The sequence below is a fragment of the Falco peregrinus genome, chromosome 5, assembly GCF_023634155.1.
Source record: "Falco peregrinus isolate bFalPer1 chromosome 5, bFalPer1.pri, whole genome shotgun sequence".
In the NCBI taxonomy this organism is placed as follows: Eukaryota; Metazoa; Chordata; class Aves; order Falconiformes; family Falconidae; genus Falco; species Falco peregrinus.
In genome coordinates, this window is record NC_073725.1 from 78124758 (window position 1) to 78150553 (window position 25796).

Consider the following 25796-nt stretch of genomic DNA (forward strand, 5'->3'; position numbering starts at 1 on the left):
CCGGATTCGTGCCTGTGCACGGCTGGTGAGGCTGGAGGGATGAATTGAGCCCCTGTGTATTTCTGTACTAAGTCAGCTTTGGGAAATGTCATTGCTCATCCGCCTGCCTGGCCAGCGAGGGGGTGGAGGGCGGTGCTTCAGACCCTTGTCCTCATCTGAAAGGGCAGCTGAGCAGATTTTTGTGTTGGGATGCTGCGTCCTGTGATGGCCCAGTGAGCTGGCTGAGCCACAGGCAGCATGGGGCCAGACTGCCAGCCACGGTGTCTCTGCTCTGCCTGCATTCCTCAGCAAGCGGGGGCTTCAGCAGTCACTCATGCTGGGGTCAGACCGCCAGAAAACATGCCTGGTGAAGAGATGGGCATCAGGCTGGTGTTACATGGCATGTTTGGGCAGCACAGCTGGCGTGGAAGCTGTGCCCTGGGCTGAGCCTTGCCCGGGCTGGGCTGTGCCAGCAGTGAGGGTCTGAGTGCTGCTCTGGGCACCCTCTGCTCATCCTGGTTCAACACCCTGGGAGGCCATCAGCACAGACCAGGCTAGGGACAGCAATGTCCCCATCTCCCTTCAGCAGCAGCATCTGCCTCTGGCTGCCCCTGCTTGTTCCATGCCTGTGGCGAGGGGTGGGTGCTGTGGCTGATGCCAGGGGTGTATTTGCCGCACCGGGTCCTGCCACCCCCGCATGCGCACGAAGCAGTGGATTTATGGGGGAGATGTCACGTGCAGGCTTTGCATCCCCATGCCCCACCAACAGCGGTGTTCCTGCCTCCCCAGCAATGCCAGCTCTGCTCTGCTGGGAGGTTTGGAGGGAAGAGCTGAGAATGGGTATTGCTGCAAGTATCTCCAGGGCCAATTATTTCTGGGAAAAAGATGCTGTGTTCTGACTTAAACGCTGACATGGGACTCTGAACATGTGTAATCTGGCTGACAGATGGCAAATCATAGAGGTGTGATTTATGATACAGCACAGTAGCTGAACAACCTTCTCTGGTTGTCAGGAGACAATTCTTCCCAGTGCTGCGGTTGATGTTTCAATTGATGGTTTTTCCCGTGTGTCCCTTGGCTCCTTGGCAGCGTGCGGGGACCACCGGGGAGCCCTGGCAGGTGCTGGTGCAGCAGGCTGGGTCCACCAAGTTGCTGCAGAGATGCTGCTTCTTATTGTGGGGTAGGCAGGTCACCCCAAATCCTGCCCAGGCTGGACCATGCGCACTCCAGGCAGGGCTGGGAGAGTGGTGCTGGCCTTGTCCCTGTCCCATGGCTGGAATGAAGTAGGCTCAAGGCAGCAGTGGCTCTCTGGGGCTGCCTATTCCCTAGATTGACACTTGTGGTGCTAAGTATGCTGGTACCGATGGGAGAAGGCACGAAAATCTTGTCCATCAGTGAAGTGCACAGAAGGATGGATGCTGACAGCCACAGGGAACCTGCCTTGCTCACACAGCCTCTCTGTGCCTCAGTTTCCCTGCCTCTACCTTAAGATCCCTAACATTGGTCTTTCTCAAGGGACAGAGGCATCTATTACTGTTTGGAAAGCCCTGGGAAGGAAAAGTATGGTTCCAGCTGCATCCTCTTCCCAACTCGCTGCTGCTGTCCCACAGCGCACAGACCCCAGGCACAGTGCCCAGCATGGCTGTGGAAGCATCCTGACTCTGGGAGCACCCCAGCCCCAGGGGACCAGAGCAGCCCCAGCACCAGGAGCTCAGGGAAGCTGACCCACAAGCAGGACCTCGGTGGGGCAAGGGGAGAGGGGCAGAGGTGGCTGTTGGCGTTGGGTTGCATTTGCCTGAGTGCAGCCATGGCAGAGCAGGTATGATTCATTCCCTCTTCTGCAGTACAGTTTATGTAAAGCAGCACTGTATAAATAGCCAGATGATATGTAACGTGCTCCTGGCTTTCTAATTAGTGATGCTTCTGCTGGAGCTTTTGGGTCTGGCAGAGGTGAGAGGATGTTTGTTCATTGCTCAGTGATGGATGAATTGCTGACAGCTCTCAAGGAGGATGTACCGGCCCATCAGAGCAGTCACAGCCATCTCCTTTAACCTGGCTGTGAGCAGCTGGAGGTGGTGGGTGAACCAGCTGGGTGACTGGTGGGTTGGAAAGTTGGTCTGGGGGGTGAAAGCAGCATACATGTCAAGACTCTTGGTCACCTTTTGGCTTATATGTGGCCTTGCTTGTCCGCCCCGGGTTGGGCAGATCTAGGCAGCACCTGCCCTGAGCCAGAGAGCATCGCCTTTCTCCCTGCGCCTTCCTCTTCGATGCCGATCCGTGCCACCGGGGGAGTCAAGGCAAGGCCACACGTCCCAGAGCACCCAGGTGGCTCCACCCCCACCAGCACACCCTGCTGCCAGAGACTAATGCTTCTTCGCTTCTTCGTTCCCAGCCCTGCTGGTGTGTCACCCTGTTTTCCCCCTGCCAGCTCTTGGTGGATGCTGTTGGCTCTATCCAGTGGCTGCTTCTTCCCTGCCTGGAGCAGTGAATGCGTCCAGGTAAACCTCCTGGGCGTGCAATTGTCCTGGTGGTGCTGATCGCAGGAGGCATGTACCGGCATGACAGGCACTTGTTTGTTGCAGGGGGCAGCTGCCTTCTTGCATCTATGCAGGTGGTTTGGGATTTCCCAGCCCCCCATCCTGGCTGGGGACCAATTTGGGAGGGGTGGCTGTAATGGCACAGGGAGCATGGTGGGGATCAGGGAGCACAGCAAACAGGACAGTGTTCTCCAGGCAGTCCCCAAATATCTTATAAGATCAACACCTCCAGCATCCTGGCAGCTGGGGATGGAGCCCTCACCCCTGCAGGGAGGCCGGAGCCTCTCCTGGAGAGGTGGAATGCTGGGCAGCATAGGACTGCCACAGCGGGAACAGTCAAATGCCACCGAGGAGATGCTATAGGAAGCCAGCAGCATCCAGTCCCACCACCCATCCCCATCCCTGCGTCAGCCCCAAGCCCTGCTCGCCCCAAGGTCCACATCACACCGGGGGCTGCTGTGGTCAATGCTCATGCCTCTCTAAATTGGGATCCTATTCATTGCAGCTGAGCTTTGACACCAGATCAAGGGAGAGGCGAGGTGGCAGGGATGGTGGTAGCACAGGGCTCTGCTCGATGGGCTTTCATAAGGCACCTGGGTCGCTCCTCTTTAAACACCTCTTCCTCTGGCTGTGATCAGGGGAAAGCTGGGGTTTGGGGTTATTGTTGGGTTTCTTTTAAGGCAAACCTCATCCTTTACATCAAAGTAGTATTTCTTCTCAAGAATGTAAAGAATGACCCTGGAAGGTCTGAGCGGCTCTTTCCCAGCGGTGATTGGAGAAACGAGAGCCTTCTCCAGAAAGCTGTCTCCACCCCGTCCCCAGCAACAGCAATTCATAAGCTGAAAAATAAATCAATAACCAGAGTTAATGAATTGAAGATGTCTGTGTTTAAAATGTATCAGGAAAAAAACGGTTAGCTGGTCGCGGTTGCATAATTATTGTGAGGAAAGGCAGGGAGCTCTCATTTCTGAGAAATACCTTCTTTTTTTCTTTCTTTTCTTGGAGGTATTTTGTTTTGTTGGAGCTGTTCAGGAATCAAGAGGAGGGGAGGACTGGCTTTAACAATGTGTGTAGGTTCAAAGTCTCCCCCCAGGTCTGTCCCTCATCCCCCAGGACCTCTGTCAAATCACTCTTCCCCTTCCCTCCTTAGCCTGGAGCCAGCTGAGCAGGAGGAGCTGGTCCTGCTAGTGCAGGACCGAAGGAGGAGGAGAGGCAGTGGCTGTGCCAGCGTGTGTGGCAGGGCTGGCAGACAGCACCAGTGCCACCAGCCTGGTCGTATGCCCAAGCTGGGTGTCCCAGCTCCCCATCTGCTCCTCCCTCATCACTCCTGGTGAATTGGCAGCAGGGACAGGTTGATGCGCTGTGTTCAGCTGCAAGCCAGAGGTGCTGGCCCTTGGCACAGCCAACACCAGGGTCTCTGTGTGCTGCAGGGGAAGGCAGAGGGCTGCAGGTCTCTGCAGGGCAGGCACCTCCCAAGCAAATCTCAGGGCCAGCTTTCTGCATTGCCCCTGGGTTTGGAGATGGTGTGGTTGTGCCTTGGGACAGCAGTTCTTTTACGGAGAGAGCTGGGGTGGAGGTGGGTGTGCAGCATGACCCCGGAGCCTGGGGATGCTTTTCTTCTGGGTCCCAGGGACTGGCAGTGATGCTGGAGCATCCTGCCCAGCAGGAAGGGGCTTTCTTTGTGCAGACACATCTTGCAGCTGAACCAATTTGCTCACAAATATTTCTGTTTCCTCCTCTGAAACATCTCTGTCATGGGCTGATTTCCATACCAGCCCACCTCAGGAAAGCTGTCCCAGTGTTTGAAGGCCCCAGCTGGGAGGCCACAGGGGCTCTGGGGTTTCTTGGAAGGAGTGTGCAGCGGTAGAAGAGGCCTGCTTTGATTCTGTCCACTGATGCTTCCCCAGCTGCCGGACCCCTCTCAGGTACTGCAAGAAGCAGAAGCAGCCGGCGTTTCTGTAGCATTGGCCATCACCAGCTGGCATTTGGGCAGGAGCATACAACCTAGGGAGGTGATTTTGTCGCAGTGGGGAGCAAGACCCAGTGCTCCCAGCCTGCCAGGCTTGCAGCTTTGGTTTTGCTAATAGCACACCACAGACCCGTGCTGGTCCTGGCCTGCTGAAGTGATGCTAAATCTGCTGCAGCCCTGCTTCTTCCCCTGAGGCTGGTGCTATCCTGTCCCGGCGCTGCTGGCCACCCAGCAGCCCCCTCCGTTCAGCTCCGAGCTTCACCTGGCTTTGTGCCGTGGACCTGCTCCTGGGAGCTGGGGTGCTTCAATGACATTAATGCCTTTCCTCTCCCCTTCCCCAGGTCGGAAAGCAGCCTCTCTAGGTTTGCCCACCGCTTGTCAGTTAAGCAGAAGCAGGAGAAGAGAAGGAAAGCTGAGTATGCCTCGGCTGAGCTGTCTGCCTTCCGGCCCAGGTCTCTGAGCATTGAATGGTAAGAGCCGCAGGACAAAGCTGGGGGAAAGGAGCTTGTGCCTCTCCAGCCCCGCTGCTGTCCCCTGTCCCCACTGCTGCCACTCTGTCCCTGCCCAAGCAACACCCCTCCAAACCCCTCTCTCTGCAGGAGCTCTCGCAGGACATCAAACCAAAACATCCCCCCTTGCCCCAGTACAGGGAGCAGCAGGGAGCCCCAGGTGGCTCCTTCCTTGGGGCAGCTGAAGGAGACCCCACAAACTGAGCCATGGGGGTCTTTCAGGGTTCATGTGGGATGTGGATGTGCGTGTCTGCTGGGCTGGGGCACATGAGTGCACAGCCTCTGGCAGCCCCCACCGCCAGCTTCTCCTCTCCCCTTCCCTTCCCTCCCCACCTTGTGCTCCTTATAGGAGCTGCTGGAGGAGGCATCCCGCGGCCCCTCACTGCCCAGTGCACCTCTGTTGGATAAACCAGAGCCCAGAGCTGCAGCGAGATGGCCGCAGCCAACGTGGTGGCACTGGGAGCTTCAGGGGCTCCCTGCTAGTGCTGTACCCGGGGTGAGTGGTGTGAGGGTTTGGGGTGGTCCCAGCACAAGCCACCCACCAGGCAGCCCCGTTTGCCCATGCTGGAGTGATGCAGTGTTCCTTCCTTTCCCGATGCTGCTGCTGCTGCTGCGGTGGTGCCTGTGGGGCCCCTCGTGTGGAGCACAGGCTCAAACTGCAGTCCTTGCTGGAGCACGGAGTAATTTATCCTGGGTTTCTAAGCTCTGATGCAACAGCCTTGGAAGCAGATCACAGTCAACCCTCCCAGCGTTAGAGGTGACCTGCTAAGGATATTTAAAAGAACTGGAAATTACATTGCTTTCTGTTTCCTTAGATGGGTAAAGGAGGGTAAAACTTTTATTTTTTTAAAAAAAAAAAAAGAGAGAAGAAAAGAAATGCTTAGAAACTGCAAGAATGTCAAGCTTGGTTCTCATTTTCCCTGCTTTTTTTGGAGATCTTTCTGGCTTTTATTGTATGTTCTAACACTTCAGTGTGAGGTTGCAGAGTCCTCCTCAAAGGCTTCCTCTATCTGTGAGGTTAGTTAGGCTTCAAAGCTAACTAGGTATTAATGAGGCCAGACAAAGAATTTAAGCTATTTGGTGACAGATAGCTTTCTTCTCCAGTTGCACAACTTTCTTCCCTTTGCCGAAACGATGTCATCAGGAAAGCTGTTCTGCAATTGCTGTAAATCTTGTAAACAGACAAATGTGAATTTGTGATATACCGAATAGGAACACAAGCAAAGAACCCACTAAAAACGGTGTTTCTCTTTATTCATAATAAAGAAGTCAGAGAAGTCAGTGAATCTCTTTTCTCCCTTTCAATGTCTCTCTGAAGCCCCCAGACCCCGTTTTAGCCCTGCAGTGTAAAGGTGTATTTGTGGTACATTTTCACTCAATCTGTAACATTTTCCTGGGGGAAACCATCTATCTTGTATTATTTTGCAAAGCACCTTGTAGAGCAGTGACTCCACAGCAGCGGTAGATGATGCTGGTTTATAGGGGGTTTGTAAGCCAGCTTGGAGCTGAGCTCTGGGTGGGCAGGAATGGCCTTTGCCTTCAGTTTGCCACGTGCCATTGCACCGGAGATCAAGCTGGAAAGCATGAGGCCTGAAAGAGAAGGACCTGATGTCATTGTTCCTCAGGGGCATGGCATGGCTGGTCTGGCTGGCAGGAAGACGACTGCCCTGCAGTCGTGGGATTTATCTATGCCTGGAGGTGTCCTGTGCTGGGGCAGATGCCCGACCTGGCAGCCAGCTTGGGTGGGCCAGGGTGCTGGGGCTTGCCGGCACTCACTGGCCAGGCACAGAGGAGGGGTGACCCGGTGGGTTGCAGTGACAAGGAGCCAGGCGGGCAGCAGCAGGGGGAGGACCCTGCCCACCACCTGCTCCCTGCCCATCTCAGTGCGCTTGTTGATCCTCTCCCCGGTGCTGCTGCCGTGGTTCAGCAGACAGCTAAGGGCTGTGCTAGCTGCAGTGTTGCAGTGCAGGTATTTAATGGGCTTTTACATGCACACAGCCTGATTTTCAGAGAGTGGTGGGGGCACTTGTGCACGGGGCACGGAGCGCTGCCTCCCCGGCAGCACGGGCATGCTGCAGGCAGGCTTTCACGCGTGCCAGCGGTGCATGCGCCTGGTTCACACATGCACGCTTGCCTGGGGAGGCACTTGGAGGCTTTTCCCATGCAAGCACCAGCCTCTTCTGCAGCTGTCTCCTGCAAAGGGGGCATGTGGCCTTCTCCCTGGTGTCAAACATCATTTCTCTGCATCCCCTGTACGTCGTCAGGGATCTGTGATCACTATAGCAGGATAAGTGTCCCCGGGCTGCTGCACAAAGGAGAAGGGCCTCTGGAGCCATGGGTCTTGCTGCCCCTGCTCGCCCTGCACCTTGCATGGGAGGTCCTGGGCTGCAGGCAAGGCTGCTGGGCACTGTGGCCAACAGAAAGCATGGCTTATGTACAGATGCCTAATTTGGCTTTCAGAGCAAATATCTACGTGCATCAAATCTGTATGTATTTATAAGCTTAAACCAAGGTCACCACTGCATTATTTTACCTGCCTCTGTGCAGAAGATGAACATTCACACTGCGTATGATGGCGGGTTCAGTTCATCCCATGCAGGTAGGAGGGGGATAGAAAAGTGATGGACTGTGTTTTCCCAAATCAGTGGCTTCTGAGAATCCTGCCCATCTAAATCCCAAGGCTTGAAGCCAAACCAGGGCTCCTGGACCTGCTGTTACCTGTTGCCAAGGAGGAGATAGAGATTATAAGCAAAACATCATCAGTGCCTGTTGCTTTGAAAAGCTGGGTGTCAGTCCAGAGCAGCATTTAGCATTTTCTGCCCAAAATTCCTACCAAGGCACTGTTAATCCAGCCCCTCGTGTCTCTGCCATAGTGGAAAGCATCCTTACCTCTCATTCCCATGCAGGGCAAGCTGAGCTAGTTTTCCAGAATTCCCAGTTGTTCAGGTGCTCAGGTAGGGCTGGATGAAGCTGAGGTAGAAGAGGAAGAGCTGTACAGCACCACAGGATCTGCCTGACACTGTGTCCCCCGCACTGAGCGCTGCCAGGTAGGATGGGGACAACAGACCCTTTCACCTCCCCTTGGCCCTTCTCCCCATTGCTGGGGACCTTGAAGCCCTTTGGGGCAGGGTCACCAGGCAGTGGCACCTCTGTGGGCCAGGAGGTGCAGTTATTCACTGCCACAATAAAGAAGGTGCTGAGTGTCCCGCGCTGCTTACCTGAAGGCGCAGGGCTGCTCCTGTCACAGGTCTCGCAGTCCATGCATCCGTCTGAGCACATCTGCCCTGCTTGCCGGGTGGGACATGCTCGTGGGTCGCGTTTCTCTCCGGGCACAAGGCAGGCTTTATTTGCACGGCACGTGTTTATGTGCTGCACCAGGCAAGCAGAGCACGGTCCTGCTCCCCAACTCGGCCGTCAGTGAGCGAAGCCTCGTTAGTTCCACTTATTAAAAAAAATTGCAGGGGGGAAGGGAGGGAAGGCAGGGAAAAAGTGAAGTATTGAGAAAACACTTCTTTCATTCATATGTTGTTTACTGAAATAAATACTTCATTATTAGGCTTTTTTTAGGCTATTTTTTTTTAAAGCCAGCACCACAAAGTCCCCAGTGTTAGGGCCCATGAATGTGCCGTACCACCTCAGCCCATTGCCCCTGTGAGCCGGTGTCTTGCTGCCTGGAGGTGCCCAGAGAGAAGCACCGCAGGGAGCGGGGTAGTGCCAGGCTTTCCCAAGCTTGGGGCAGAAACCCTGGGGTTGCTCATGTCTGGTTTTATTTAGGTTTGCTGATTCCTTCCTCCTCCTCTTTGCCGGACGGTGCATGCTGTGTCTCACAGGGCATCGAGGCCGCTTCAGCTCCAAATGAGGCAAAAACTGGTAACTGAGGCAAGGAAGGATTTGGGGTCTGATTTATTAAAGCTCTGCTCTCTGCTAGTCTGTGATACTAATCTAGCTCCAAAGCCTAAATAGCATGAAGGTGTGCGAGACAAAAGCACTCTTTATTTGAAGCTCGCCACCTTCTGCTGTTGGGAATGAAGATGAAAGCTGGCAGCTCCTGTGGAGACCTGCTGTCCTTACAGCAACCCTGAAACACCAGCAATCCCTTTTCTCCCCAGTTAGGGTGAACTGAGGCAAAGAGAGCCCCCTCTCCTCATGTGCGTGTCACCTGAGAAATAATCCACGCTTATCTTCCCTCTTGAGTGAGTCCTAATCCACTAAAAGACTGCTCTCCGCTGCTTTACTCTTGTGCCTGTGGAGCCTGGGAACCTCTGTCCCCCTCTTGCATCCTTCCAGCTCTGGTGCTCATCGGCAGTTCCAGCCCTGGTAGGTTTGTCTTCCTGGCATCCATTTGTCTCTACTTTTTCCTTTCCTACCTCTCAGTCTGGTTTTCCTTCTCCCATCTGTTCCTCTGCTTACTTTCCCTGCCGCGCTCCTTTCCCCATACTCACCTCTTGTTCACCCTGATTTTCTCTCTGTTTTCTTCTTGATTGTTTACTTCTACTTGCTGCCTTTTCTACTTGGACTCCTTGAGTTTTTCATGTCGGACAGCCTCCCTGCGATCCATGGTCAGAATAGCATATTCCCATGGTGGCTCAGGAAAAATGTAGTACATTCCTCACTTCCCCCATCCCATTATCTCAGTTTTGCTCGTTGGCTGCCCACCACGAGCTGTTGAAGCAGCGCTGGCAGGAGCATGTTGTCTAGTGGTTAGAGGCAGGCAGCCGGCTTGGGTTCAGTCCTGCCTGCATCTTGTTTTGCTGCCTGACCCCTGGCACGCTGCAGAATCTCAGCTCTTTGCTTCTCCTATGCCGAAAAGAGGGATGTGCGGAGACCTGCCTGCTCCGCAGCCCCCAGTGCCGACCATCCTTGCCCAGATGGGAAGGTGCAGACTGGTTTTCCCATGACGTCCCAGCACCAGGGCTGGATGTGACAGCTGGCGGGTGTCCTTCTGCAGTGGTGGTGCCAGGAAGGCAGAAGTCGCAGCTGCCGAGTGTGGGAACCTCACTGGCACCATGGGGCTGGCAGAGGTGGCACGTGCAGCTCTGGGGCTGTTCTCTGCCCCATGTTTTGAGTTGGTTGTAAAGCAAAAATTTTTTAACAGAAGTGTTTTCATGAAAGTTATTTAAAATTTTGTGATGTAAGAGAATTTCCTCTTTGGGTTTAAGTGGTCTCGTGTGGTGTGGAAATTATCCCTAAATTGCTGTGCTGGGGGATGAAATCCATGCCGTGGAGGTGCCTGGCACTGCTCAGCCTTCTTCCACGGCTGCTGCCAGCTGATGTGGGCAGGCAGTGAGGATGACTTGTCCACAGGCAGGCTCCTCGCCCTCTGGTACACAAGTGCCATGGTCCCAGGGGGCTGCAGAGCCCGAGGGATGCACTGAGCTGCCGGCTGATCTGTCTGACTGTTCCTGAGCCAGTGCACTGTCGGGCTGCTGCTTGCAGAGCTCGACAAGAGGCTTGGGCTGTTTCCATCATAGCAGTCTACGGTTGTATAGTGCTTTCCCCAGGACTCTTTGCCTGACAGTCACTTGTGTGCCAGGGGGAACCAGCACAAAGTGAATTGTCAGCAACTTTTTGGGAGGTCAGGAGGAGCAGCACTGTAAAGATAGAGGGCTCAGAGCTCCTCTGGGTTTCACAGCCCTCCCCAAGCTGTCTTACTCCTAACTTAACCTGCATGTCCAAAAGGAGGCTTGGAGCCCCTTCTTTTTCCCAGCCAAGGAAGCTTTTAGCCTCAGCAAGGGAAAATAAGGACAACCAGTCCCTGGGCCTTTCAGCGGAAGAGGAGGAGTGCCAGCACCTGGGATGTGTGTGGGCATCTGGAAGCAAAGGGATGCTCTGGGCAGACTGAGATGTGGGCACCGTGTCTGCACCGGCTGTGGTGTGGGGCAGCCTGCCTCGCTGAGAGCTTCACCTCCCCCATTCCACTAGTCCCAGCCATCGGTCCGGGCTGAAACACAGCCGCCCCCAGTTCGGTTGTGCTAAGCACAGGTCCTGGATGGGCCAGCATGGTGTTGAAACGAAACGCGAGGCGCTTTGTCTCGACTGGGAGCGCTTTAAGCCCTCACTCGGGAACAATGGCCAAGCTATGGGGTCATTTGTTCTGGTATTTCAGCAGCTCCTCATGATTTATGGGATGTTTTGTTCTGCTGCTTGTCTTAGCTTCCCCCTCTCCACCCTCCCCGTCTCCATCCCTTCTCCATTTCAGCTCCTCCTCCCCCTGCTCCCAATTCCCCTAATAGCTGTGGAGCCTCTCTGCCTTATGAAGTCATGGTATCTGTGACTTATTGAATTAGCTGTATGGGAGCTGGACTTCCACACCGCGCTGTGGTCTGCTGGGGTGTCCCAGCTGCCCAGGGAGCCAGCCCACAGCAGGGCCCCTTGCCCAAGGGCTCCAGGCAACCTGAGCTTCCCCCTGGCATGGCAGATGGACGTTGCCACCAGCAGGCCATTCAGAAGTTGGTTTACAGGCGATAAATGCGGGCAAGTGGAGCTGCAGCCCCAGTGAACAAGGAGACCCTCCTGTACCAGGGCAGGGTGGGGGCTTAGCTGCATGCTCCTGGTGCTGCCATCCCCCCACCCTCCCACGACACCTCTCCGTGGACAAGTTGGACAACGCTTAGGGAGCTCCAGAGCTTTTGATGATAAACTACACATGGGGCAATGTGGTCCAAGAGCTTGGCTTTACCCCTGGCATGCTGGGGATGGCCACAGTCAGTGCGTCTGGTGTGTGGGGAGAGCAGGAGCTCACCCGCCCCGAGCTGGTGGGACGGTGACTCACCAGTGACTGTGGGGGACTCACTGATGGGGATGGGGAGGAGCGAGCCTGCAAAATATCTCCCTGAAAGTTGGGGTTGCCTTTAGGAAAGCATTTGAAAGGAATAATTTATTTGTGGAAAATTGCCTTTTATCCTCACTGCCTGCAAACAGAGAGGGGCTCAAGGGCAACTGCTGCTCGTGGTGATACCAGCATGCTTGCTGCAGCTGGTCCTTAGCCCAGAGAGGGCTTGCAACGGCAGAGGAGCTGGGGTCTGTGCAGCTCCACTTCTGCTGCCCCGCAGCACTGGCAGTGAGCTGGGAGCACCCGTCCCACGGGCGCAGTGGGGGGAAGAGGGCAGCGTGGGGGAAGTCAGGGACTATCCAAGTCTGTACGGTCTGTGTGAGACTTGTGCCTCCCCTCCTGATGCCACAAGCCTCCATCAGCCCAGGTTCTCTCCTTGTCTGCAGAGAGGCAACTTGGCTTGCAATTACGATGAGGCTGGAGAGGCTGGGAGAAGACCAAGGGCCTGATCCTCTCTGTGTGCAGTGTTGGGACCTGCTGCCACAGGCTCCAGCAGTCCCATCTGCATTTGTTTCTCATGTCACTCCAGCAGGAAAAATTGAGCCTTCTGAGAAAGTGATGGAAGGAAAATGTTCAGAGAAGACTGATTTCCAGGTTCTCCCTGTCTGGGACCAGAGCCCTCAGCTAGATCCCTTCCTCACTGATAGCACAGGAGGCAAATGTCATTTATTTAAAAGACAAATTTAAAATATCGTGCTGATGTGTTATTCTGGCCACTTCCCTCTGCTGGTAGCTGATATCTCCAAACCCCAGTAAGTTTATTTTCCAGTGCAGCATTTCCATTATCCTGAGCACAGTTTGATTTCTCTCAAATAGTCCATTTGCCTGATTTGTTTTGGTTTATTCTCGCCATCTCTATTCCACTTCCCATGGCCTGGATCTGCAAAGCAGGGTGGATGCCTTGGTCCCTGCTGAGGAATGTGGAAGATACTCTTCATCCTGCAGGATCTCCACAGGTTCTTCTTCATGGCTGTGTCCATGCCCAGGTGCCCGTTGCCTGGATTTGTACAGCAGGCAGCCCAAGCCCTACGGTTGTGCTGGGGTAAAGTGCAGAGATGCCACAGTCCTTGGTATGAAAGGGAAGCCTCATGAATGTCTGAATCTCAGTGTGAGTCGAGCCCTTCCTGAAGGGGCCATGGGTCCTCCACACCAGATGGTATTCCCATACACTGGATTTGGAGGGTCCTTGCTCTCCCAGCCCTCTTAGCCAGCACACAAGAAGTATCTCCATATATTTCTTTCAGTAGGGATAGCAATAATAGTTCTGGTTTCTACCGCTAGCAGGACCTGCCAGCTTTGAACCTGGCTTCTCGGTGAGCCGATCTGCACCCAGGGGAGGGCAGTACTGACAAGTTGTGTGTCTGGAGCAGCCCCAGCAAGGCAGGCAGTCTGCCCCAGCCCCCACGCTGCCAGCCTGCGCCTCCCCCAGCCCTGGGGACAGCTTCTTCCTGGGAGCAGAAGGGATCGCCGGCCTTGCTACTGATGCTGCTGGGGACACTGGGGTCGGGAGACACAGAAGCATCAACATTTCCAGATAGTCCTGACAGCTGGCACTTGCAAGGTATTTGAGTACTTTTGATCCTCCCTTGTCCCTTAAACAGTGGTAGTCCCTGTTGCGTGGGTTTTCTCTGCTCTTAGATAGTTTCCTACTGGCTGAGATGCTTCTGCCTGCCAGACCTTGAGAAAACTCCTGTTTATCTTCCTGGAGAGCGCTTCTCAGTGCCAGGTCAATGTTGGACCTACTGACTTGGATGCTGCCAGGATGGGCAGCGCTCAGCAGGGAGGACAAACTGGAGGTAGGAGTCAGCCCAGGACACTCAGGACACCAAGGAACAGGTCCTCGGGGGTGATGGGATCTCTTTCCCTCTTTGCTTGAGTTTTTCCTACTGCCTGCACACTCACTCTTCCCCATCTCTTTGCTTCACACCCATCCCTCTTACCCACCTTTCTTCTGCTGGCTTGCTTGCTTCTCAGAGACCTATGAGCCCAAGTGAGCTTCGCATCTGCTGAGCCTCATGCCTAATGGAGCTCAGGGAGGAGTTATGTTCCCCTCTGGTCCTCACTTCCAGATTTCCTCCCATATTTGTCCATATACTCCAGTGTGTCCTGCAGTAGCTCACTCCCCAGGGGCATTCCTCCCCTCATCCCACTTGGCCTTCCTTGCCTTTATTTGCACTGTGAACAGGGAGGGTTGCAATCAGATGAAGATCTTCCACCACAAAGAGCTGTTGGGCAGTGTGGAGGAGGTTTTTCTATGTGGGCAGTGCAAAATGGTGCAGATGAGATTAAAGTTCCAGTTTTGGGGGCCAGGAAAAGACAAGGTTCATGCCTTGCTTTGTCCAAAGTGGAACTGGACACTTGGCAGCAGCCACCAGCATCGTTGTGAGACTGCACATGGTCTTCATTCTGCCCATGGTGCGGAGGTTCACCTGAGCCCCCTCCCGGTCTGCTCAGAGTCTGGTTTCCATCCAACAGTTGTCCCAATGAGCCTGTGAGGGCTCACCAGTTAGCAGCTGGGAGGCAAATCTCTCCTGCCTAAAGTCAGGGCAGGCTCCTTACTGATGGTCTGCTGTGAAAAGATGTTGTTTCGGAGCTTTGAGACATGAACGTACAGCATTATGTGGTAGCATTTGTTAAGCATGGCCACCAGAGCAGCTGCTGAGCTGAGCAGAGCTCCAAGAAACATCTCTTCTTGGCGCTATCAGGATCAGCTGTGGCCCACTGCCCCAAGAGGAGCCATCATCCCCTTTGGTGGGATGCTGTGGCTGGTTGAGTTGATGTTCCCTGTGCAAATCCTACAGGTTTCTGAGTGCGTAGCTGTTGCAGCCTCTGAGGTGGCAGGGACTGCAGGTAGATCTGGCAGTGTGGTTACTCAGCTCTTCCTGCAGCCTTGTTTCTCCTCTCCACCCTCAGGCTCCTCCTCTGCCTCTGTTTGTGCCTCGGTTTCTCACTCTTTAAAAGCAGCATAGAAACACTGACCTGTTCTCTCAAGAGCTTTGAGATCTCCTGCTGAAGGAGCTGGCTGTTGCATCAGTACTCTTGGTAACGGGGGTCTTCTGCTGGCAAACCCATTCCCCCACCCCCAGGGACACGATGGGGGCTGGCTCTGAGCTCGGAGCTAACAGGTCGAGCTTTATTGTTAGGGTTTGTAAGCTTGGGATCCCCACCTGGAGCTGTTAGTTTATGTTACCACTTCAGCGAAGAGCACCAAGATGAAGGTGTCTGTGCCACGTGTGGCACCCCAGGTGGCTGGAACTTACTCTGCCCAGGAAGCAGATGCTAAAAGTCAGTCCTTTTTCCTCCCCTCCTCAAATGGTGTTCTCCTTCATCAGCATCTTTGCTGGGGAAGAGGTGGTAGTTATTCTGCTCAGAGGCAGTGGCAGGAGCAGAGGTGGGCAGACAACTTTTTCTAGGTCTGGGGAGGTCCAGGCAGGTAATGTCTTAAAAACAAATTCTTTTGGGTTTAAATGTCACTGTGCGCTGGGGGTCACAGAGGGTGCTCGTTCCTGCTGTGTGGTAGAGCCTTCAGCCTTTCTACAGGCCTGGCTATGTCAGGAGACCAAGCCTTGAAGGGGACAGCCACCAGGGGGGCAGCCCCTGCTGCTTGTGGCCAGGAGCAGCCCCGAGGGCAGGGGCAGCCCGGTGGGGCTTGGCTGTGTTTCTGCTGCTGGGAGGGACTGCTCTGCTTCTGGACCTCGTCAGAAAGTGAGGCCAGGTGAAGCATGCATCTGCTGGTGAATAAGCAGGTCGTCTGAGGTCTAACACGTGCCAAGACACTGCCGAGGTGCCTTGCCACTGCCCCGTGCCCCTCGTGGGCAGCCAGCCCACCTCCCGCTCAGCCTCCCTGCCGCAAGCCGGGCTGCCAGCGCTGCCGGGCTTCGGGAGCAGCTCGGAGCCAAGTCCCGCTGTGCCCTGCGCCGGGCAGGTGCTTGCGTTAGGAGAGCTGTGCAGGGTTCCTCTGTGCACCGAAATCCTGCAGAGCAGTGGGCCAAGTGCTGGGAAGCAAGGAGGCTGCTTCTGGACACAGATAGGCTGGTGTGACATTTGGCTAATGCTCCTGCTTTCCTTGTCTACACGTGGTGTCTTGCTGCCTGGCCAAGGGGGTGCCTGAGTGAACCTCAGCCATGAGCATGTTCTTGGAGCTCCGTGGGGTGGACAACCCAGTGGAGTGCTTGCCTGCTTTCTGTGCAGGTGGAATGCTGATGCTGCCAAGAGGTCTCATCCTCCCAGCGGTTTCGTGGCCCTGCTCTGCCCTGGTCACAAGCTCTGGAAGGCTCGTGGCAGGCAGAAAAGCAGTTCTGCTTATGGAGCAGAGCTCCACTCGGGTGAACTTCACGTGAACTCATGAAGTTTCTGCGGCCGTTTTCTGTCCTGACGATGCAGGCAGGTCAGGAGCGGGATGCTGTATCACACAGGGACCCAAGGCTGCCTTTCTCATGCACCAGCACACTCATCTCATCCTCCTGCTGTGCCGTGGAGGAGGTATCTGCTGCCTGAGCAGTTGCTCTTCACCCTGGGTAGAAACGCCAGCAGACAGACAAGGCTGTCCCTGGACTATGCTGGGACCATGCTGCCGTAACTGCTGCTCTCCCGGGTCTTGGTGGGGATGGTGGGCACCCCATTGCAGCACCTTGGCTTTAGTGACCTGCTCAAGGTCACCCATGTGGTCTGTGACAGAGGTAAGAGTTAAATCTGCCTGCCTTGTCCCGCTCCCACACTTCACCTGGGGATCACGCTTGCTAGCTTCTGTGTCTGTGTCACGCCACACTATTTGGTCTGTCACCAGAAAAATCGGGGGTAATGGAGGAGAGAAACCCTCTGGGCTGAGGGCTTGTTGGCACAGTAGAGTGGAAGGTGTGACTGCAGCCTGAGCCAGCCCGTGTTAACATGAGGGACAAGGTGTGGCATCCCAGGCCAGCGTGTGCCAGGATGCAGTGGGTACCTGGAGTGGCTTTCCAGGTCCATGGGCATCTTGGTCCTGAGGAAGCTGTCTTGCAGTGCACAGCCAGGAGAGGCAAGGTGAGGAGCTTCACTGGATGATGAGAGTGTCTCAGGAGAGTGAGGATGTCTGGCCCCATCTCTCACTGTTCAGGGCACAGTGAGGGGGAGGAAGGAGACACCAGCACCCACCTTGGGTTGGGGCCACCAACTCTGTGAGATGTTTCACAGCCTCTTGGTGATGGAGGAGCCCAAGCTATTTAGGTCTGGCTTGAAGGTCCTGCTCTGTGTAACAATGTGAACAGGAATCTCCTAAGTGCTTTGAGACATCTCTGAGGTGCTGGGGTCGGAGTGGTCTCCTCTCACCTCATGCTGCCACCTCCCACCTCCAGGGCCCCCTGCAGCCATTGGCCCCTGCCGCCCTTGCTCTTCTGTGCTGCAGCGAAGTCATCCTCGCGTGCTGCCATGGAGGGGCGAGGAGGACACCTCTCACCCGACATGCTGGTTGCAGATGGAGCCAGCAGACGTCTGTTGTTAAGGCTGTCTAACACTTTCCAGCGGAAGTTTGTTTGCTTATACCTTTGCCAGACTTTAACTGTTTGGGCTGGATTTTTCCATGCTCACTCTGCCTCAGGCTGAACTTTCACTCTCCCCTCCTCACCGCCCACCCCCCACCCCACCCTGCCAAGTTTCAGCAGAAGACTGGGGGGAAATGGTAGCTTTGCCATTTTTTATTTTTTTTTCCTCCTGTCTCTTTGTTTGAGGACTTCTGGTGCCTCTGCGCTTTGGAAAAAAGGTTTGAAATTTGGCAGGGTTGGTGCATTCCTGGTGGAAATCAACACGGATTTGGTCAAATTGTTAGCCTGTGGAAAGCATGGTTGTGCACGTCTGGAAGAGCTCTTCACAGGCTAGCTGCTAAAGTCCCCAGCTGCAAAGAGACTCTGGCCACTGCACCCGCTGCTCTCCAGCTGCACCCAGCACCTCCTGTTCCCATCTCTGGAGGCATCCCCTTGCTCACACGAGTCCAGGTCAGGCTGGTGACTGCAAGGAGCCCAAGCAGTTGCTTGGTGCTCCTCACTGGCAAGTTTCAAAGCACTTTACAACAAATGACGTTGTCTTTATCTCCATTTCCCATGCATGGAAGCTGAGGCACTGGCTGTGGGCATCACCTGCCTCTCACCCTCAGTGGCAGAGCGAGGAACAGAGCTCAGGTCAGCTTGGGTAGTATCTTGTCTATGGACCAGGAGAAGCTGAGGCAACACTCAATGAGAGGAGAGAGCATTTCCCAGTGCTCCCATGTTTTGTGAGACCTCAGGAAAGGGCCTTTGCACTGGTTGCATCGATACATGAATGGATTAGAGTGTCATGATGACTGGAGATCTGACCTGATGATTACTATGATTTTTAACGTTGCTTTTTTATAGTAGGGTGGAAATCTTTTCTACTTGCTATCTTGGGGGCTCTGACAGTTCCTCCACAGGCTCTGTTATCCTCAGCTTGAGCTTATCTACCTGATAATATCTCAAAGCTTTCTTCAGCTAGAGGGAGGATAAAATGATGCTTGAGGTGGGAAAGCTCTGGTCTGATGGAGGCAGCAGGCAAACCTCTGCTGGAAGGAGGCCGGGCTGGTGGTGAGGTCTCCCCAGCTAGTGCTGTTACAAGAGTGCTCGAGCATTTGTGGGGTGTTTTCTAGCAAAATGGCAAAAGAAAGTTGGCTTCCTCTCTTGGACTGCAGCCTTTCGACCCTGACTCCACTGGAGATGCATGAAGGGAAGGTTGGCTCTGGCACAAATGAGTGCTTTTGTCGTTGGATGGCAGTCAACCAACTCCTTTGGCATTGCATTGGGTGGTGCTGGCATGAGATGGGCACCAGGGCTACGTGGTGGGGTTGGTCAGAGAAGACCCCAGTGAGTGCTGGGCAGGGAGCTGGTTGTGGAGCAAGCTGGGAGTAAATCCTGGCACAAAGCTGTGCCAAATGGGGAGCCAGCCTGGGACACGCCACCAACAGTCCAAGGAGATCCCCAACAGGGAGGTGGCTGTTCTTGGTAGCGGTGCCAGGGACACCCTGTGGGTAGCGGCCAGTGTGCCCAGCACGGCTGGCTGGCTCCTGCTGGTTGCCTTCCAGCGGGAGAGGGGTTTTCTGACTCCAGTAACATTTACCAGCTGGGCAGCAGCTCTGGAGCCGGGTGTGTGCGTTTGTCTGTTCCTCCATTGTATCTTGGCCGTCGTCTCCTCCTCCCTGCCGAGATCAATGTCTGTGGCCTGCCTTTTATAACCCCTTTGGGTGCAGCTCTGGAAGTCTTCAGCCAGCGGAGCTGGTTTCCATCGTGCAGCTTCAGTGGCTTGAGCATCTTGGTCCCTGTCTAGCTGGATGGCTTGGGTAGGGTGATGGACTGGAGGTGGGTTCCTACCAGAAGGGACATCCCAGTGATGGGCTGGGGACGTCCCCTGGAGGGCTGTGAAGTGCAGGTCGGCTATAGTTGGCTGAGGATGGAGACCAGCCACAGGTATGGGGGACTGAGCTTGGATGACCTCCAGAAGTCTTTCTTGGGCCAATTTTCTACAATTTCATGGTTTTGGAGAAGAGGTGGTTTCCAGTGAAAGCCGGATCTCACTAGCGTATTCTTCCTGGTGGCACCAGGTGGCGCAGGAGGTTAAAGGATTTGCTTGTCATCCTCGCAGGCCTGGGTTCAAATTGATTGCCTCTCACTGCTGTGATGAGTCTGTAGGTCTCAACCCCCACGGCATGTGGTTATGCCCCCGTGCAGGGCAAGCTGCAGCCCCAGGGCCAGGCAGCAGGGATGCGGCTCCCAGGAGCCCTGTTTCCAGCAAAGCGAGGAGCTGAGCCAACCTTTGAACCATAGTGGGCGGCTTGGGTGGATGGGTGCTGCGGAGCCCCAGCATCCCATGAGCCAGGCATGGTGGTGCAGAGGAGCCAGTGTCAGGGGAGAGAGCCCCAGTGGGTCTCAGTGGGGGTGAGGAGGAGGCAGGGTGGAATGTTACCCTGGTGTGAGGCCATGCTGAAACGCATGTTTCATTTTTGGAAGGGCTTAAAGATCCCTCCCACGCGTGCTTGAGCCATCATGGGGGAAGACAAATTAGTGCTTCTTCCTGGCTGCTGGAGGGTCCTGGGCATTTCACTGTGGTGCAGATACATAGCGGCAGCCCTCAGAGGGGCTGGGGCAATGCCATACCGGCCCCCGTGGCCCCTTCTCCCATCAGGACAGTCTCAGATGCAGCTGCTGGCCCTGCGCAGGCTGGTGTTGCCACAGCAGCTTCACCAGCAGCCTGCCACACTCCTGTCCAAGCAGTGGGTGTCAGCACCTGAGCGAGGGGACAGGAACAGTCTTGGATGAATGTGGCCTTACATCCCTCCTCACAGCATGACAGCCTGGCCCTGGTTGCCCACATGAGCATCCCCACACTGAGCATCCACTTGCTCCAGCTGGGTGCCTGTGACCCCACAGAGATATTTCTTTCTCCCTCCTTTTACCTTCAGTGATCTTTGAGACCAGGCGTCGTATGACTCAGCTTCTGCATTTGATACCCCCTGAGAAGCGTTTGCACACATGCATCTGTGGCACAGAGCAGTGCTTGTTGCTGGCAGGCCAAGCAGCGATAGGATTTCTTCCTGAAAGAGGGGCAGTGAGTCCCTACTGCTTATCCGCTTTTAATATGCGGAAGTCTGATTTAGCCGGGATGGTGCCAGCAGGTCGGGGGTGGCTTCCAGAGCGCTGTAGACCTGCTTCAGCATCCGGGCTTGTGAGATTTTGGAAGAAGGGAGGAAACACCATTGTAATGCAGAGCAGGTGCTCAGCTGGTCCCTCTGTGCTTTGAAAATCCATCTGTCCTCCTGTCCCTACCTGCAAAGGTCCAGCTGGTTGCTGGTGCCAGAAGCATCAGGCACATTTTGGGTGCTTGGGCTGAACTGCTAGTTCTGGCAGTCACTGTGGGGCACGGTCAGCAGAAGTTGACACCGACGTAGATCCTGTGAAGGGCAGTCTGGGTGCTGACCTTTAGGTCCTGTCCGTTTCTGCTGCCTGGTCTTTGCAAGCAGCTCAGGTCTGGAGGCAAGTCCCGGCTTGGGCAAGGAGCACCCAGCCAGCCACAGGGACCAAGCAGCCTGGGCAGTGGTGCTGAGCTCCCTCTCTGGGGTGCTGGGCAAGCACAAGGTCACAGACCCTGCAGTGCAGAGGTTTGCAGGGCACAGCAGTTTGCAGGGCACAGGGGTTTGCAGAGTGCAGGGGGTTGCAGGGCATGGGTTTGCAGGGCCAGAGGTTTGCAGAGGGGTTGCAGGGTGCAGGGCGTTGCAGGGCACAGGGGTTTGCAGAGTGCAGGGGTTGCAGAGTGCAGGGAGGTTGCAGGACACAGGGGGTTGCAGGACGCAGGGGGTTGCAGGACACAGAGGATTGCAGGACGCAGGGGGTTGCAGGGCTCAGGGGGCTGCAGGGCTCAGGGGGCTGCAGGGCAGCTGCAAACCCCAACCAAGCCAGGCCCCAGGGCTGCGTGCTTGGCTCCTGGCGCTGGAGGACTGGCTCCATCTGCCTCCTGCCCAGCAGCAGCAGGGTTTTGGGTGGTCATAGGTGTGTGGTCGCTCCTGGCGCTGCCTGCTGCTGCCATGGGTACCTGGCACCGGGGCGGCCACGCAGGGCTTCTCCATGAGCTTCAGTCACAGCTTGGGGCAGCCCATTCTGCTTAGTCCTGTCTCCATCAGGTTCCAGTTAAAACCAAATGCGTTCTTCAGCCTAAGCTGCGCTGCTGTTTAAGCCCTTCCAAAAATGAAACAAATACCCACGGACTGCAATCCGAATTGCAGCTCAATTAGGGCTTGTTCCCAATACGATCATAAAACCTCCAGTATGAAAACAAACAACCCAACCAAACCACATCCAAGCCTGACAGCATCCTCTGGAATGCCTTTAAAATAACAAGGGAGGCAGAGGAAGATGAAAGCAGCATGGCCGGTGGGAAGAGGGCTCTTTGGCCCCGAGGGGCAGCTTGGAGGTGGGCTCAGCAGGTGAGGGCCAGGCGCTTTGGGATGGGGACCGGTGCAGAATGATGGGTATGATGGAGACAGGGTGGGATGGGGACCAATGTGGAAGTGATGTGTGTACGATGGAGATGGGGCAGCTTGGGGTCCGTGGAGCAAAGGGTTAGGCTGTGTTCCCAGCAGGATTGAGTGAGGTGAGGAAGAAGAGGTTGCATAGGTGTTTCAGAGCGTGGTGGTTGTGCTCTTAGCTGCTTCGATGGCGGGTGCTTGAGCAGGACAGGGGGGTGTGGGGCCGGAGCAGGACCCAGGCGGCTGGAATGCATGTCCCGTAACCCTGGCTTGCACCGAGTCCAGCCAGTCTGGTGCCGCGGTTCGAGTTTCACGGCGGACTTTAAACCCGGCCATATTTAGCGTGCGCTTTGCTGGCCTGTCAGGGAGGGGAAGCCACAGCACAACTAATAAAAAAAGCCAAACAAAAACAATGTAATTAAAGAGACTCAGCACTGTGTGTTCCCATAGCAAGAACATTTACCCAAGACTTCCTTGCTCAGATACTTAATGTCAAGCAGCAATTAAAGGCTGGCATTGTGGGGAGCAGCGAGGAGGGTTTACCCTGGCTGGGAGGTGGGAGCCCAGGGCTGAGCCCAGCTTCCGAAGGCAGAGATGCCATCCCCCCTGCCATGCTGATGGGGAGGGACTGGGGGCTTTTGGCACTGGGAGGTGCCTTAGGGACATGTGGTGCTGGTGACAGGGAGATGCTGCACCCTGAGCAGTGTCCCCTGAAACCCTCCAGGCAAGGGACACCCTCGGTCTGTAATGTACATACCCATTTAGTTCAATCCCCACAGTAATTTGGTAGTGCAAAAGCAGAAAAGCTGATTTTCTAGGTGTGAGCCTCCAGACATGGTGGGCCAGGAGTTCTGCTGGGGTAAATCCTCATGAAACAGTGAAGCCAGCAGAGCCGGGCTGGGGTGCAGAGCTGAGGGCCTGTTGTGGACATCACTTCTCCCCTCCAGCATCTCCTTTCTGACCCAGGTCTGCGACTGGAGCCTGTATGAGCCTCTGAGATTTTGTTTCCCCTCCCGCAAGGGGTGACTCAGGGTGCCCGGAGCCAGGCTGTGCCAGCCAGTGCCACCTTCAGAGCAGCTCAAGGCTGGTGCCCATGGGCTGATGGTGCTGTCAGCATCATCTGCCTTGGCTAGAGAGACAACCATCATGCACTGTCTCTTATCAGGGTTCCTGACCAGAAGCGCCCCGGTGTCCTGGCGGTGCTGTGTGAGGTGTGTGTGCGAGCAGGGTAGGAGCTACCCAGGAGGGATGCACGTGTGTGGGCACAGCCAGGATGGTGCTGCTTTGTGACTGCAGTGTGCACGTGGCAGAAGTCCTAACCATGGTGGCAGACTGTCACGGGGGACTGAGGAACTGAAAGCCTGATTTTGGTCATCTTTTAATTGGGGGTTGAGCCACAGGCTCCTTCTGGACTCACTTAAAAACAATGATCAGGATGCTTAATTTAAAAAAAAAAAAAAAAAAGAGAGAAAGAAGCAGCAGCATTAGCAGCATTATCGTGTTGCAGTAGAATTTGCTCCAGCGTTTCTGCTCCCTTCCTCCCACAAATGTACCACTGGGCCTGCAGACACAGGGTGTTTTATGGGAGGCCTCCACAGACTGTCAGCAAGTGATCTACTTGGTTGGCTCCGAACCTCCCTTGGAGTCCTGAAGTCTCCGTCTCTCCCAAATTCAGAGCCTGTGATTTAGGAGGGAGGTGCAGTGGGGGCAAGCCATGCAGGCAGGCTCTTCCCTGCTGTGCTGCACTGGGCAATGTGGCCGTACCTTGGAAGGACACCGCTGCCTCACCAGCTGGCCCTGTGATGTGGGACATCGCATGTCCAGCCTCATGCCTCCCTGCTGCCACAGCCTCTCCAGCAGCCGAGTGAGGGCTGCTCCCAGGGGGTCCTTACTACATGCTGCAGCTGCTGCGCTCCCAGCGCAAACATTCCCCAAGGGCTGCAAAAGCCTCCTGATTCAGGGAACAGCCTGGATGGCAGGTGTGACACTGACCCCTCTTGCTTCGCTGGGAGAATCCTCCACTTCTTCCCCTGCAGAGATACAGAGTGCTGAATGCTGGCGGGATGTTGCAGATCATGCCCAGGATGCGCTTTTCTCCTCCAGTATGTTTGGTACTGATCTGCTGGGAGTCGGCTTTCAAATCCAATGCTGTGCCATGACGCAGTGGGCTGTGGGGCCATGGGGTCCATTCTCAGCTGCTTTGGGTCATGAGCTCCCCAAGAAGCACCTACATGCACCGTGGTGTGCCTGGTATGGAGACAGCAGAGACAACGTGAAGCCATACCAGCATCACCAGACCAGTGCCTGGGGCTCGGGAGGCTCTGCACTGACCTGGATGCTGTGCAGCAGCTTCTGGTCTTGCATCGTGCTGAGCTGCTCCAAGCGTTGCACTGAGAGCGTTGGGCTTGTGGAGCCAAACAAAAATGTACTGGCAGGAGCAGGAGCTATATAAGTTAGTTGTTATTGCTAAACAAAAGAGGCACGCTCATTTAGACTCCATTCAAAACAAAATGCAGCGGGTTTGCCAAGTAGGGAAAAAAGAGAAAATCTGTAGGAAACAAACAAACAAAGCCCTGGATCTGGTTTGGTGCCTTTTCCCGGACCCAGGTTTCAATATGCAAGTGCATTTTCCAGGCACGCAGATGATTCCGTGGAGCAGGAGTATTTTGCTCCATCTTTGCATGGCCAGGTCACTGAACAATATTTAAATACCTTTGAGGTCTGCACACCTCAGGATGGGTAACTGGTGTGCAGGCTGCTCCTGTGAGCCCTGCTGCCTTGCAGGGATGCCGAGCGCAGCATTTTGTCCTAGTTTCGAGTGTGCCTTTTGGTGGGTTATGAAATCCCACTCTTTTGGAAGGGCTCCCCTAGTCATGCTCTGTTTTGGATCCAATCTCTGTTTCACCAGTCCTGAAAATTTGCTTATACTCAGGCATTAAGAGTGGAAAATGGGAGTGCATCAGCAGCTCCTCTTCGTGCTGGACGCTGTGCTTCTGGTTCATGTCCCTATGAGCCGAGAGGGGCTCCTTGCCGTGTTAGGAGCTTGACTGGTCTCTGCTGCGGATAGATCAGTGTCAGGTGTTAGTGGCTGTAGCATCTGGTTTCCTGTGTGCACCCAGGGTGAGCGTGGCCCTGCCCGTGGGGGCGGGCTGAGTGGGCTCAGGCAAGGAAAGAAACTTCACACTCATGTCTTTGGAAACAGCCTGTATGTTGACCTTGCCAGCCAGTCTCTTGATGCAAGCTCTCGCTTTGGGGTGAGGTTGGTGGGGTGGGGTTGGGTTGGCTTACCCTCATAACTGTTTTTTAGGCTGCTCCTGTCCTGTTCCTTCATTGGATAACCCTATGGACTGAATCGGACCGCAGTTCAGGAGAGCATCCCTGGCAGTTTGTGCTAACGTACCACTGACATCCACGGTGCCATGAGGCTACAAGCTCTGCAAGGACCCAGTCCTTCTCCTCCTCCCCCACCCCAAGCCTTGTCCTTTCAAAGCATTGACACCATTCATCCTCCACCCTTCGGGCTCCCTTTCTCTCATGCGTGGAGCCCTGCACCTTCTCTTTCCGCTGCATCAGGCTGCAGACGGTGGGGAGCAGCTTCCTGAAGTGACAGCCACCCACACCAACCCTGAGGACGGGAGTGTGGTGCTGAGCTCATGTCTGCCGCTGCGAGCTGGAGTCTGCCCTCTTGCTGCCAGCACGGGCAGGCACCCATGAGCTAATCCTTTCCACAGCCAGCGTGGGGGGCGGCAGGGACAAGGCAGGCTGAGTTTTTGGCTGGAAGGTCATCGCCACCACCAGCAGCATCGCTTTCGCATGAGCCTTTTCACAGCCTGGGTTCCCACTGGTGGGAGATGGTGTGGGACGGCCACCATGGTTCCCACCAGCCACTTCATAGAATCGTAGGCTGGGTGGGTTGGAAGGGAACCCAGCCCCCCTGCAGGAGCAGGGACACCTTCCACTGGATCAGGCTGCC

The 25796-nt window shown here is 55.2% G+C and overlaps 1 protein-coding gene across 1 annotated transcript in view; it reads left to right on the plus strand.

The window, feature by feature from the left end:
* LOC101917653 (ankyrin repeat and fibronectin type-III domain-containing protein 1-like) overlaps window positions 1-25796 on the plus strand; it is a 209135-nt gene that overhangs the window by 162991 nt on the left and 20348 nt on the right. The window contains exon 5 of the mRNA XM_027791883.2: window positions 4827-4955. Within this exon, the coding sequence (XP_027647684.1) occupies window positions 4827-4955 (129 nt within the window). The remainder of the gene's footprint in view (window positions 1-4826; window positions 4956-25796) is intronic.